The sequence below is a fragment of the Scomber japonicus genome, chromosome 15 (assembly GCF_027409825.1).
Source record: "Scomber japonicus isolate fScoJap1 chromosome 15, fScoJap1.pri, whole genome shotgun sequence".
Lineage (NCBI taxonomy): Eukaryota > Metazoa > Chordata > Actinopteri > Scombriformes > Scombridae > Scomber > Scomber japonicus.
The window spans coordinates 12,704,336-12,718,075 of record NC_070592.1 but is presented as its reverse complement, the minus strand read 5'-3'; the positions used below and the strand labels follow the sequence as shown (position 1 = coordinate 12,718,075).

General features: G+C 40.3%; 2 protein-coding genes across 3 annotated transcripts; both read left to right on the top strand.

Moving 5' to 3' along the window:
- The first annotated feature begins 436 nt into the window (after window positions 1-436).
- Window positions 437-9,702, top strand: clk2a (CDC-like kinase 2a). Of its 2 annotated transcripts, XM_053334358.1 has the most exons (13): window positions 437-598; window positions 1,656-1,867; window positions 2,056-2,341; window positions 3,516-3,606; window positions 4,474-4,540; window positions 4,976-5,092; window positions 5,278-5,444; window positions 6,009-6,103; window positions 6,388-6,517; window positions 6,987-7,069; window positions 7,647-7,726; window positions 7,854-7,944; window positions 8,070-9,702. In XM_053334358.1, the coding sequence occupies exons 2-13, from the start codon at window positions 1,656-1,658 to the stop codon at window positions 8,256-8,258; spliced, it is 1,608 nt and encodes a 535-aa protein (XP_053190333.1). In that variant the 5' UTR covers window positions 437-598; the 3' UTR covers window positions 8,259-9,702. The 2 variants fall into 2 exon arrangements, with proteins under 2 accessions (XP_053190333.1, XP_053190335.1); XM_053334360.1 differs by lacking the exons at window positions 437-598; window positions 1,656-1,867; window positions 3,516-3,606 and having other exon boundaries at window positions 2,226-2,341.
- A 2,201-nt stretch (window positions 9,703-11,903) lies between these two features.
- On the top strand, window positions 11,904-13,673 carry si:ch211-81a5.8 (uncharacterized protein LOC560648 homolog). Its single transcript, XM_053334366.1, has 4 exons — window positions 11,904-12,113; window positions 12,491-12,823; window positions 13,162-13,249; window positions 13,335-13,673. The coding sequence occupies exons 2-4, from the start codon at window positions 12,612-12,614 to the stop codon at window positions 13,503-13,505; spliced, it is 471 nt and encodes a 156-aa protein (XP_053190341.1). The 5' UTR covers window positions 11,904-12,113; window positions 12,491-12,611; the 3' UTR covers window positions 13,506-13,673.
- Window positions 13,674-13,740: the final 67 nt, after the last annotated feature.

The window sequence follows — 13,740 nt, the reverse complement described above, 5'->3', positions numbered from 1 at the left end:
TAGTAAGAACTCAAAATTAGAATAAAATTAATTAAACAACAGTAGACAGAAAATGGGCAGTTTCAAGGGAGTTCAACAAATATTTTAATAATGTTAATTGATGAATCCATGCTACAAAGTTAATATAAATCTTTTACATTTCTTATTGTTTATCAAGAAAAGTAATCAAATGTATTACATTACGTTGATTAAGTGATTGAAATAGTTGCATTACTTATTACATTTTAAATAGGGTACCTAGTAGTCTGTAACATTTCAAAAGTAACCCTCCCAACACTAATTATCTATAACTAGTTCACTGTTTTCACTGTTTGCAGGTAATGTGTGCTGGTGTGCGTGCGTGTGTGTAGCTGTATAATAACTCGGAGCACTGAATTACATTTTGGGCGCAGGGAGGCGTTAGCAGCACTAGTCTGAACCAGAACTAGCTGTGCTGCTGCTGCTGCTGCTGCTGGACGGACAGTCAGAAAAATAAGCTGCTCGCTTTGCAACGGAGCTCTGAAAAACTGAGTTAGCACCAGGGTATATATATAAAGAAAACTGGAACGCCACCACGGATTTTTTGTGGGATAAACGTACTGGCCTCGCTGCTAAAACGGTAAATGTCATGTCATGTATGTAGTTTATAAATGAAGAGCCCACATTAACATTAAGCACGGCGGCTACATGCTAGCAGCTGCTTGTAGCCCGATGAACGCAGCTAAAGCTAAGATGGCGGTCAAATTATTTACATTAGCTAATGCTATTAGCCGAGTATGCTAGCAGCTAAAGAAGACGTCGATGCAATAGTTCGTGATTAAAGATACATGTACGGTTAATATTACTGTTGCTTGCACATGAGATGTTTCTTTACTATTAAGTGCTTGTTGTAACATTGTTTGCTTTGCTAAAGGCCAGTGTTACATCGTCTTAACGTTACATTGTAGGCGAAGGAGAGAAAAAAAGAAAAGAAAAGCATGAGCATTTTATGAACTTGAAATGTTGTTGTGATATGAATCTAGCCACTCGAATCTTGTCGTGGTTGCTAAGTAACATAACATTAGCTTTAATCGTGTATTTGAACTCTTGTTTGTTTGTTGTTGTCATTCGCTTTCAGCACCGCTGTGATTAGTCTAAGCAGTGGTGGGTCGTAAATAGTTGATTAGGGTCATGCAACAGGGTTATTAATACACTCCCTGCATTTAAATCACTATTTTAACACTTTTCCAAGCATGCTTTAATAGTTAGTTAATCTGTGTTGCTACATGTTTTAGATTAAGTGGCTTCAAGTTGTATCTTGTTGCTCGTATAAGTGTTGAACTGTGTGTTTCTGATGTTCAAATCTACATGAAGGCCTCCCTACACAACCACGTTACTTACCAAATGTTTACTAAGCTGCTATCATTTCATCAGCACTTGTGGCTTTTGAAGAAAACAGGAGTCAGTCCCAAAACACTTAATTGCTCCAAGTAAGCTAGTGTGTTATCTTTGCATCACATTTTTGCCACTCCTTCAAATGAATCTCATAAATCACTTTTAAGTGCTTTGTAGTGGATAGCTGTCAACTCTGACATGTAACTCTGATAACTAATAAAACAGTAATTCCAGTGGTTTTTAGGTCCAAATTAATGTCATGAACTATTTTTTTTTTTTTTTTTAATTCAATTTCCACGCAGATGCCTCACACCAGACGGTACTCGTCTTCGGACAGAGACAGTCGAAGCAGCTACCAGGACCGCTACAGAGACCGAGACAGAGACCGAGACAGAGGGCGACGACACCGGCACAGAAGATCACCTACCTACTCGTCAAGTAGTGACAGAGACCGAGATCGAGACAGAAGGGGACGGGGACACAGACAAGAAGGAAGTTATGTACGCTCAAGGAGGTATGTATACTTAATTTGATTTATTTATCTGGTTCTTTAGTTTACATGTTTGTATTTAACATTTGTCTCTCAGCAAAATGTCAAACAATTGCACACTCTTAAAGTATTTTATTTGGTTCTTCAGTTAGTTTTGTCCAAGTCTCAGTTGGTTATTAGACTTCAAAGCATGCCTCTGTCCTCTGATTCAGTCGAAGCTATGACAATCGCTCGACGGAGCACCGGCCATTTGACCGAAGATACTGCGAGGGATCCAGACGCTTGGATCAGAGCCGAGATCGAGACCGTGACAGAGAAAGGGAGCCACATGGAGCAGCGGAGAGTTACTATCCACGCGACTTCTCCCCGAGCATGTACGACTACCGTCGCGGCCGCGAGAGGGAGCGTGATCGGGACGAGTCGTACCGGCGGAAAGGCAGCAGGCGTAAGCACAAACGAAGGCGGCGTAGAACCAGGTCCTATAGCCCATCCTCCTCGGTGAGTACAGCCAGACCTGAGATTGTGTTTTAACTCTCCTCATCCTGTCTCCTTCCGTCTCTCTCCTCCGCTCAGCTCTTTCTGTCTCTTTCTTTCTTTAACCATTTGTTTTTCACAGCTCCTGGACTTGGTAAGTAGTACAATCTTTATGATTTTTTTTGTTTGTTTTTTTGTCTGTCAGAGGGAGTTTGTTTTTTCTTTTTGTTTAAGTGGGTTTTACTGAAATAGATTTATTTTTTTTGGGAGAGCATTTTCATTTTTATGCAAACACATTTTTCCAGTAGTTTATTAACGATCAACCACTAATTCTTGCTGCTCTTCAAAGACACCCTCACCACCACTTTCTTAATGTTTTCTTTTTTAATTACACCCAGTCACATTTAATTCTGTGGCCTTACCTTTCATTAAGTTATATTATAGTATATTTACAATTTATATTGACAGTTTAAAAAAGGCTTAAATGCCTGTTCTAGTAGTTGGGCAGCTACTTGTAAACTTCAGTGCAGGTAGGCTGAAAAGTGAAAATGTTCTACCAAACACCATGCAAAATTTAGATTTTAAGTGAATGAAGATTTTTGTATGGATATAATGGCATTTGATTGTCTTAGATTTATTCAAATACAGGTGTGAGTGGGTTATCACCACACTTATGTGTTGGGTAGTATAGTTTTAGGTGAGATGGTGGTTGAATTTTTAATGTAATATCTTTTAAATATTTCCTGCTTAATTACATATGGTCTTCTCCTTTTTATTTTCCATTTTGTTTATCCTGAAAAGTCAACCTGATAAGCTTTGAATTAGTTATATTACTGTCTTTAACTAGTTTTTGCGTTGATGAATGGATATGCCAGTTGCTTCCTTGTTTGTAAGCAGCTGTGGTTTAAAGGTAGAGGGGGGAGAGGAGCAGAGGACAACATGTGATCTTTGACTTGTTCCCTTGCACTATATCCCTATCGTTATATATTTCCTTCACGTGGTGTCATGCGTGAATCGCCCCATGACCACCAAACCTACCTACAACCACAACAACATCAACTACCACCAACACCACCCTCCTCCTCCCTCCTCGTCTACCTGTGCCGCCTGACGCCACGGCTGCGGCTGCCCCTGAAAACTCCCCTGTTCCCTTCGGTCGTGTCGTGGCCTGCTGATGGCGGTTTGGGTGTGAAAACAGCGGAGCAACAGCCGGACGCGGGCAGTGAGTGTGAGGGACGACGAGGAAGGGCACCTGATCTGTCGGAGTGGGGACGTCCTGCAAGAGAGATGTACTCACTGCCACTACTCTATCGTAACCCTTCTCCATATGAGTATTAAAGCATAGAGCATTTACATGACATGGGAGTGCCTGATGATGATGATGATGATGATGCCTTGCTAGAATGCTCTTCGCTCTAGCTGAAATAGCAGGGTGGATTGCAAGAATGTTGAAGATTTTGAGAGGGACTTTAGATACCTCGTGCTTTTGTTCTAGGATTTTAAGCTGTGGAGCATTTTCTGTGTTTCACAGGTTACTTGACTTTTCTAAAACATAGAATCTCATTTGCAGCTGTTTGTCTCTGTTGCGTTTTTAGTTAAAAACACAGTTACAGTTTTAAATCTGTAACTTAAGCTAGTTATTTTCCACTAAGACGGTTTTTAGGGGTTTTCTTATGTTGTTTTTTTTAGTGGACACATAACTGCATCACTTATTTAGTCTTTTTTCATTAAGACTAGTGCAACCAGCACACACACATATACTGTAGACATTGCATTTCTATATTTAACTTTTCGCATTGTTAGGATCATGCGTTGTTTAGTAGGAATACTGATCATTTTTCAATGAGGGGTGTTTGCCCTCATTTTCGATGGCTGCAAATTGGTCATCAAGAAGGAAGGGAGCGCTTTACATTTGCCCCCTTATTTCGTCACATGTATCATAGTGCGTTCAGTTATCGTGATAGATTACATCAAAGTGTTTTGAGCCTGCCAGATTGAATAGGCAGCCATTTGAAAAGGGGATGGGCGCTAGCATTGATACGCCTGTCTACACTTTTGCATTATGTATTGCCGCTGAAGTCCGCATGTCTAATTCTCCTGTTCTTTCTGTCCCCGCTCTCCCTCTCTTTTCCTTGTCTCTCTGTGTTGTGTTGCAGATGAGATTGTCAGCACTTTGGGGGAAGGCACCTTCGGGAGGGTGATGCAGTGCATTGACCATCGCAGGTATGTGTGAAACAGTGTGTGAAGATGAAAAAACAAAACAAGAGTTGTCAGTCTCTGAGGGCTTATTTCCAAGACCCACAGTTCACTGAAATTTATAGAAACAAGTGTGTTTTATGTCATACTAGTCTTGAGCCAATGAGGACTTACCATTGTTTGGTACTGTATTACTGTTTCCAATCAGTTAAAATTCTTTTATCAGAAATGTACATGGGGCAGGGTAAGGGCCTATTTTGAGTTTATCCTTTGGAGATCAATAAAGATACGGTAGGTATCTCTATTGATCTCTCTAATGTATGTTAATGTCACTGTGGTGTTGCACTCAGGTCTTTCTGTATGAAACTCATCTAGAAATGTGGTTTACATACCATGCATGTTAAGCATTTTTGGTGTTTCAAAACCTTTGTTTTACTGAATACTTTCTCTTATTTTTAACAGGGGAGGAGCTCATGTTGCTCTGAAAATTATCAAAAATGTGGAGAAATACAAGGAAGCAGCTCGTCTGGAGATCAACGTACTAGAGAAGATCAACGAGAAGGACCCTGACAATAAATTGTGAGTTGTGGCTGAGTATTGTGGTGCTGAAGTCAAATTAAGATCATGTCCATGGTCTAAAGACTGTGAACTGCTAAGACTCAATCTGCCAATACTGACACTGACTGACCCTTAAGACCTTCTGGTTTAACTGCAGTGAAGCAGTGTTACATTTTCCAACCTGCTGTACTCTGTTTACCTTTCAGCCTGTGTGTGCAGATGTACGACTGGTTTGACTACCACGGTCACATGTGTCTCTCCTTCGAGCTGTTAGCTCTCAGCACCTTTGACTTTCTAAAGGAAAACAACTACCTGCCCTACTCCATTGGTCAGGTCAGACACATGGCCTACCAAGTCTGTCTCGCTGTGAAATGTAAGTTATTTTCTTACGTCCTCTTATTTGATTTTAATACTTAAGAAAGAAAGTTGAAAGAATAGGGAAATGAATTTGTTGTTTGTCCGGTTTCTGTCATAAAGCTCTTGGTCTTAACACGTCTAATTTAAGTGTAGTGTCCCAACAAACAGACACTCATTAACTGATGCCTCTTCATCACATGTTGCCTACATGTGGGTTGGCAGGAATGAAAGCCTCTGTTGTTTGTGGTTTATACACTGTGTAGCCACATGATGGCATTATAGGTCCAAAGATTTGTTGTGGGTATTAATCAATCAAGCCACTCAGGAGCAAAACAAAGTCTGACATGAATTTTGTCCCAAATGTCAGTATCTATGTGTATTTTGTTGATTTTTCCTATTCAAAATGCTAATTTGATTATTTATTGGATTATATGTATCTTATCAGTATTTATATTGTAACTATTAGTATTACGTGTGAATAATATTCTTATCCGACCTAAAAGTAGCTTTGAATGTAATTTATTGTATGTGAAAGAGCAAAGAAACAATAACTCATAACGGGTTTTTTTTCTCTTCACAGTTCTCCATGACAGTAAGCTGACACACACAGACCTGAAGCCTGAAAACATCCTTTTCGTCAACTCAGACTTCACAATGTCGTACAATGTAGAGAAGGTAAGTTAAAGCAGAAGGCAAGAAAAACAGGGTGGAAACATTATTTTTGTTTACAGATGTTAGTGGCAGGTTAAGTTAAAAAAAACGTTTTCCACTTTGATACTGACCATGCAGATGGAGGAAAATTTTGTCACAGTTTTTTGCTTTGAGATCTGAGTAAATATGAAATACCAGGGGAAACAATGCTCTCTCTATGCAGTGCAGCTCACATGCTGCTTCCAGACATAATTTGCGTAATATTTTGTAGAGAAATTAATAACATTTGTGATTTTTCTTTCTTGCAGAAGCGAGAAGAGAGGACGGTTAAGAGCACAGCAGTACGTGTGGTGGACTTTGGTAGTGCCACATTTGACCATGAGCATCACAGCACCATTGTGTCAACGCGGCATTACCGTGCCCCCGAGGTCATACTAGGTGAGGCCAAAAAAATCCCACTACATTTTAGAAGAAACATGACCTAAGTTCTATTTGATGTCCTTATATTCAGAATCAGGACGGAGATGAACAGTTGTACCTGTTTTCATTTGGCACAGCTCAGTAGTTTTTTTTCTACATTTCTGTAAATCAAACATTTACCTTCAACTTCTTGTTGAAACAGGGGGTTTGTATCAAGCAAGCTCAGCATTCCTACAATACAGTAAAATTCACGTAAATTAGACAACAGTTACAGCAACAACAGCAAGTCGCTGTCAGGGAGAAATAGGTATTGAGATTAATTGGGTTCGTGTTATTTTGAGGAGTACAAGCAAAAAGAAAAATGTAGCTACAGCACTGAGTCATTTGCAAAATAATGCATCAGCATTAACCTCAGCCTGGAGTACTCTCTGTATTGGACCCATTGGTCTTGGTGTTTTCAATAATTCATCACGTTTTTGTTCTTCAGAGCTGGGCTGGAGCCATCCTTGTGACGTGTGGAGCATTGGCTGTATCCTGTTTGAATACTACCTGGGCTTCACCTTGTTTCAGGTACAACAGCCTACTGCTGCCAGCTGGCTGTAACTAAGATGTGTGACTTCATTCAGGACTGAACATGAGGATATGGAAAGTAGGAGAGATAGTTAATCTGTCAATCAGTTGATCTGGGCCTTTATTTAGAAAAAAAAAGAAAATCATCCACCTTCCCAACTGTGTACCTGCTTAGCTGCCTTTTAACCTGGAGATCAGAGCAGTCTTGTAAGTAAATAGAGCTGAATAAATAAAATAAAAAAATTAGTGAAATAAGTTTTTAAAAAATATGGCCCAGTTAGGACTGATTACTTACTCAGAGATGCTTGATAAATGTTGGCCTATAGCTCACCAAAGAAAGAAAGAATGTGTTCATGGCGTGCGTAGCAGCAAGGAGTAAATCCAGTGGTTAATCTGGTAGAAATTAACCCTTTGTGTCATGTGTGAGCTTTTGACTGTCTTGAGACTGTACGTAGACGCAGAGCTTGTAGATAAACCCTGATCATCTTCTGAGTAAACCTTTCTTTTTTGTAATTTCTTTGTTTCTCTTTTGTGTTGAATGATTGTTAATCATGTGGTCAATCTGAATTTCTTTCAGACTCATGACAACAGGGAGCATTTGGCCATGATGGAGAGAATCCTGGGACCAGTGCCGTCTAGGATGATTCGTAAGACGAGGTGAGAAAAACATATAAACACAAACAGTGATAAAATTCAGTGTGACACTCATGCATTCACCTTTTTATGAATAAATCAACATGCACACACTTGAACACTGCTCACACGGATCCCTCTCCACTCTCAGGAAGCAGAAGTATTTCTATCGGGGCCGTCTGGACTGGGACGAGAGCTCGTCGGCGGGGAAATACGTCAGAGAAAACTGCAAACCTTTACGGGTAAGAGCAGCACTGGGTAGTGGAAAAAGTGAAAACTGTGTTGTACTGAAGGAAAAGTGGTATTTATTGTTCTTTTCTTAATGTTCTGAATGTTCTTCATGTCTTTTTTTTTTGTATCTTGCCAGCGGTACCTGCTGTCGGAGGCGGAGGAGCACCACCAGTTATTTGACCTCATTGAAAGTATGTTGGAATATGAACCCTCCAAGAGGCTGGTGCTGGCCGACTCCCTAAAGCACCCTTTCTTTGAGAGTGGGGGGAGTGGCGAGGCTGCAGGCAGCAAGAACTGGGAGGGCAACCGGGACATCAGCCGGTGACCCACAAAACCCCCCTAAAGACTGAATGACTGAGGAGAAAAAGTCTTTTATATGTGGAGCAGGTGAACTGTTGAATAACGTGGGGCTTTGGATGTTTTCTGTCGTATGTCATTAAAGCATGGACACCTAAACTTCTCGCTCCTCCACCTCGCCGCTCTGTCAAACTCTGCAAGTCACGAGAGGCATGTTTGTTGTTTTTTTTTTTGCAGCAGAGACCAAAATAACCCACAAACGACTGGTGAAGAGCCTAAATGAATTTTTTCTACCGGTCAAAGCCTCAATAGAGGACAAAAATTTTTAAACAGAAGATTGTTTGTACCCAAAGTAGCCCTCTATGCAGCTCGTCTTCCTTTTGACCTCTTGAAACACCTTCCTCCCTTCCCTCCTTCCTTCCGTCCGTTCATTTTCAGCACATGTAAAGAAAAGAATTCACCTTTTTTAAGTAAGCACTACTAAAGCCGGTCATACAAAACAACTCAGTTTTGGAGAATAAATATCTTCAGATTCTGAAGTTAAAGAAAAGAGGAAAAAGGAGACAGAGCTGTATGTGCAGCACAAGTCCTCACTCACATAAGGATAAACACATTATGTCGAGGCACCTGCCATCAGCCAGATACTATGTTAATGTTAAACATTAAGATTTAATATCATATTGCTTGAGGAGCTTTGATTGATGAGGGCAAACTATTAAAATATTTCTTCAAGTTTTGTTCCAAAACAAACAAAAAAATTGCAAGTGTCTCAAAATTTTGTTTACGTTTTTGATAAGTGAGCGCTTGCAGTGCGTCATAATTTTTCATGTTATTTTTTTTAATGTATAAAAAGATTATCCCCTATATGGAGACTTTTGCCCTCAATATCTGACCTTAAAGGCCTGTTATTATTCGCCAATTAGATGATAATGGTGATGGACACTCCTCACACACGGGCCTCTAAAGCCTGTCTTATTGATGGATGTATGTTTGTTATGTTATGCAATGCTTTCTCTGTGTGTGTGTGTGTGTGTGTGTGTGTGTGTGTGTGTGTGTGTGTGCGCGCGAGAGTGTGTGTGCGGGAGTGTGTAGGGGTGATGTGGGTGACACTCTTACGTTAATGTTTTGCTCATTGACTTCTTTGTAATTCTTCAGCATTAAACATGGGAACATTCTCACACATTCAAACAAAAAAACATAAACTGCCTTCGTCGTGTGACGTGGTCAGGCCGGTGGTCAGGCCGGTGGTCCCCACTGAGGTTTAAGCACACAGCTCCTGGTGGCCGCCAATGAGCCACACACCACTCCTGTTGATGATATTTATTTTTTCTTTTGGTGTTTTTTTGAGCTCAAATAGGTCATTGTCCCCACACCCCCAACCTGTACATGGTTTGTTTTTTTTGTATGAAATTAAAACGTATAAAACTGTATATATGTATGATTGTGTAGAATTAAAGTTAAGTCCTCCTTTCTGAAGGCTCATGGTGCTCTCACTGTTGGTTTGGGCCTTTGTAGCTTAAGGGAGGCGCTCTGTTTTGAAATACCATCACTGTCTGAGACCATCTCTTACCTCACTGACTAACACTGCTGGAAGATTTGCAAAAAGCTCATAGGTGTGTCTGAGATTCAGGAGAGAGATACATTTCCCCTGTTAAAAAAAGGAACTAATTGATTGATTTAGAAAATTAGTACAATAAATTACATTTATTACTTTTTAAATGACAAAATGACCAAAATTATGATTAAAGTTAGTTAAATATTTATTTCTTTAGAAAGCAGTTCAGCATGCAGAGCAGTATATTATTAGTGTTGGTTAAAGACAATGACATGTTAGTTTCACCTCCAACTTGGAGGACATTTAAAAGCTTGTAGGCACTCTAGGAAGGATTTGTTCCCCAAAATCAAATCACTGTTGACATGGCCAGGAAATCTATTCTTAGTATCTTGTCTGCTCCTGCTGTCTTGGTTGTTAATTTGTGTTGGAAACTAACCTCTCTTTTATTCCCTTTCTAAACCAACGCTAAGCTGTCACCCTGTCAGGACAGGAATAGAGGGACGCCCCGATCTGCAACAACAGGTGTACCGACGCTTCGTCACGTAAGCTCTATCCTTCTGTCGGTAGGTAACCTCACTCACTGTCCCCATTTAAGTTCATTTCTGACCTGTCCATGGACGGTTGGAACAATTTGGTGGTGGTGGGGGGCTTTACAGCAAAAATATACAGGGGTCGAGGGGGACATTAATATCAAATATTAAATTTCAGAAAATGCCACTTCATATCTGTCATTTTTATTGTAAGAGTGAAATTGGTCAAATATGTGAGTGGTGGAGGAAGTATTCCGATTTTTTTTTAAATTAAAAATTAAGAGGAGCAATACCACAGTGTAAAAATGTAGTCAAGTAGAAGTATAAAGTAGCCTAAGTGTACATAGTCAAGCAAAGTACCTCAAAATTATACTTAAGTGCAGTACTGGAGTAAATGCGCCTAATTCCACCACCCAATGTGTAGATGACGCAGATCTTGATTTAACTGGCATTTAAGTAGCAGTCCGAGGCATCAGAGTATCTTGTTGGGATGTATCTGGTTTAAGAGTCCTCTCCAGACCGGGACCAGATGCATAAAAAAAAACTAGTATCAATACGCATTCTTGTCGTCAGACTGACAAAGCTGTGCGTATGCATGTTTCTCTGTTTTCTTAATGTCAGTCATTGTAGAACTGGCCGCATGTGCACAAGCCTGATTTTCACCCCTGCAATGAGCCATAAATGGGTGATTAGTGAGGACTGTTTCCGTATCATCATGATGCCCACTTCACCAGTCTGTACAACAGCCATTAAAACAATCAGGAAAGAAGTGGTGCAGTTTCACAGCTGTTATTACAGAACAGCTGTTCTTGCGCACGACCATTAAGCACGGCTGCGCGTCTCTTTGTACCGCCCTTATCATTAACTCATCTCACGGATCTGTTAAAAACATCATCAGCATTTATAGCTCAGAAATGTACACAATTAATAGTTTGTAGCTCGTATTTAAACAAACTTTATCTAAGGATGAAATAAAAATACACAAAACGCACACAAAAAGTTATTAATATTACGTTTATAAATGTTAGAAGGAAATCATTGTGTAGCTTTTTGTCAGACTAAATGATGTTTCACTTACACATTTAGCCTTTTACCTTTACACCTCATCTCTTCGTCATCACATCACAGTCTGTAGTCTAATAGAAACAGCTGATGGATGGTGTGAGGTATTTGCGTGGTATTTTGTGCACACTCGTTATCTGGCCCCTGAACTCAGCACTGAATGAATGAATCTGTGAATGAAATGAGTCATTCACCTGTCTCTGACTCACGTGCTTAATGTCGCCAGTCAATGAAAATGCATCCTTGTGTTTGAAAGGTAAGCGGGTGACGATTCTGTGACGCAGAGGCCCACCACCACCACCCTCCTTAAAGGCCTGCATGGTCCATCTGTCTGGCTTCCTGGCCGACAACATTGAACAGCTGCACCTTATAACACAAACAACTATTAAAAAAAAATGAAATGAAATGACGAACATGACTTTTAAAACGTGAGCAAAGCCCCACCTGTAAAACATAAACATTTCTATGAGCTATTTTAGTGATGGACGTGTAAACAAGCAGCCGTTATCCTGTTTTAGAGCTGCTCTGTTGTTAATGGGATCAACTATTCTTGCGTCTTCAGCTAATCCTGGGTCGAGGACCTCAGAGGTCATCAGTCAAATCCCCCATAAGAGCAGACAGTGACACAGCAGAGGAAATACACTGGGAGCGATGCAAGGGACGGATGCTGCACTTCACAGCTTCAACCGATAATACAAACAGCTGATATTGTCCAAAGGAGATATACCACTTACAGGTTTGTCCTATTGTTTCTTTTTGGGTATTATTGCATTATATATATATATATATATAGTGTTAAATTGCACGTTATGTTAACATGATAGAATTCGAAAGCAAGATGACATGAGGAGAGTGATTATTTAACCTTTTTATGGCAAAGACTCCTAATCTGACATGAATGAGACCAAGGAGCCCCATTAGATATGATTTTTGCTTTTAGATGTTTTATTACATGTATTTATTCCCCTTTTTTATTGCTAGGGACTCCCTGCAGCTCCCTCTCCTAACTTTGAGAACCACAGCCATAGACTGATTTTAGATGCACACACACATACACACAGAAGAAAACCTTAAAATGCTGTTAATTCATGATGATTTTATTCTCTCTTGCAGATAAAAAGACACGTCATTCCTGGTTTCAACTGGAAAGATTGTTCTAGGATTAGTAGAAGTGAGGATAAAAAGTGTAAATCCTGTATTCCTGGCACAACATCGACACAAGACAACTCTAGATATGGATTCCTTCATGTCGCTGAAGCAGTTCACCAGCTGCGTGTCCGGAAAGAAAACTTCGGCCAAGAGAGTGCCCAATAGGAGCCAGTCTGTCCGCAGAAACAGCTTAGCCCGCAGGAGGAGCATCAGCAGGAGGAGAAGCGTTCCTTGCAACAGCCAGAAAGTCCAGGACTCCTGGCTCAGAGTGTACCAAGCTGAACTGAAGAAAGAAAGGTAAGAGTGGCTCCAAAAATTCAGATTTATGGGAATAATCTGTTAAGTATAGTGATCAGCACTAAAACAGGCCTTTTAGTCTCTTATGGTCATCCAGGGATTTACATTAAAACATCTGTCCACAGCTGTAAATCATTTATAAAGACCAGCTTTGATACTGCTCTTATAGTAGATAACTGATAAATGAATTCAAAGTTTTCAGTTGCTGTTGTTGGTATCCAGCTCAGACTCTTGGCCAGACATGACTTGGCTTAATGAGGATGAGGGATCTTCCTCACATGAATAAGCTGCTTGCCCATGTGCTGCTCCTAATGTTGCTCTGTGCTGTCTGCCAAAAGGAAACGACAGCAGGATTTACTGGCCAAGAAGAACTCCAGCGGGTCCGTGAGAACAGCTCACTTTAGGAGCCATCACTGCCTTCCACGGGTAAGTGAGCAGTAAATGGAAGTTAAAAAAATGATCTTTTTAAAGTGCTGTCAGCTTTCTAATCCATTGTTTTTCCACATTTTAGCAGACAACCAATGTCAGGAAACCGGTATCATCATCATCAGCAGCAAAGGATGCTTCCTTCTTTGGAGCTTTCCAAGGCCTCAGTCTGGATGAACTGTTGGGAGGCACAAACGGATCTCCTTCCGTTGCTGCTCCTTCTGCTGCCGGAGGAGATCAGTGCAAGGTTATGTGAGACTCGACATTCAAAGACAATCAGGCTGTGCTTGAAAGATTATCCTTCCAAAGAGACTTTGACCAAAGAGGGACCTGCACGTGGAAAAGCTTGTGGAGGAAATGTGTTTTTTAGAGTTCAAACACCTTGTTACCAAAAAAAAAAAAAAAAGTGAAAATGTTTGGATGGCTGGTTTTACGTCCATTTATAGAAATGATTTTATTTAGGAAAACATTTCTTGATTCCATGACGTGTT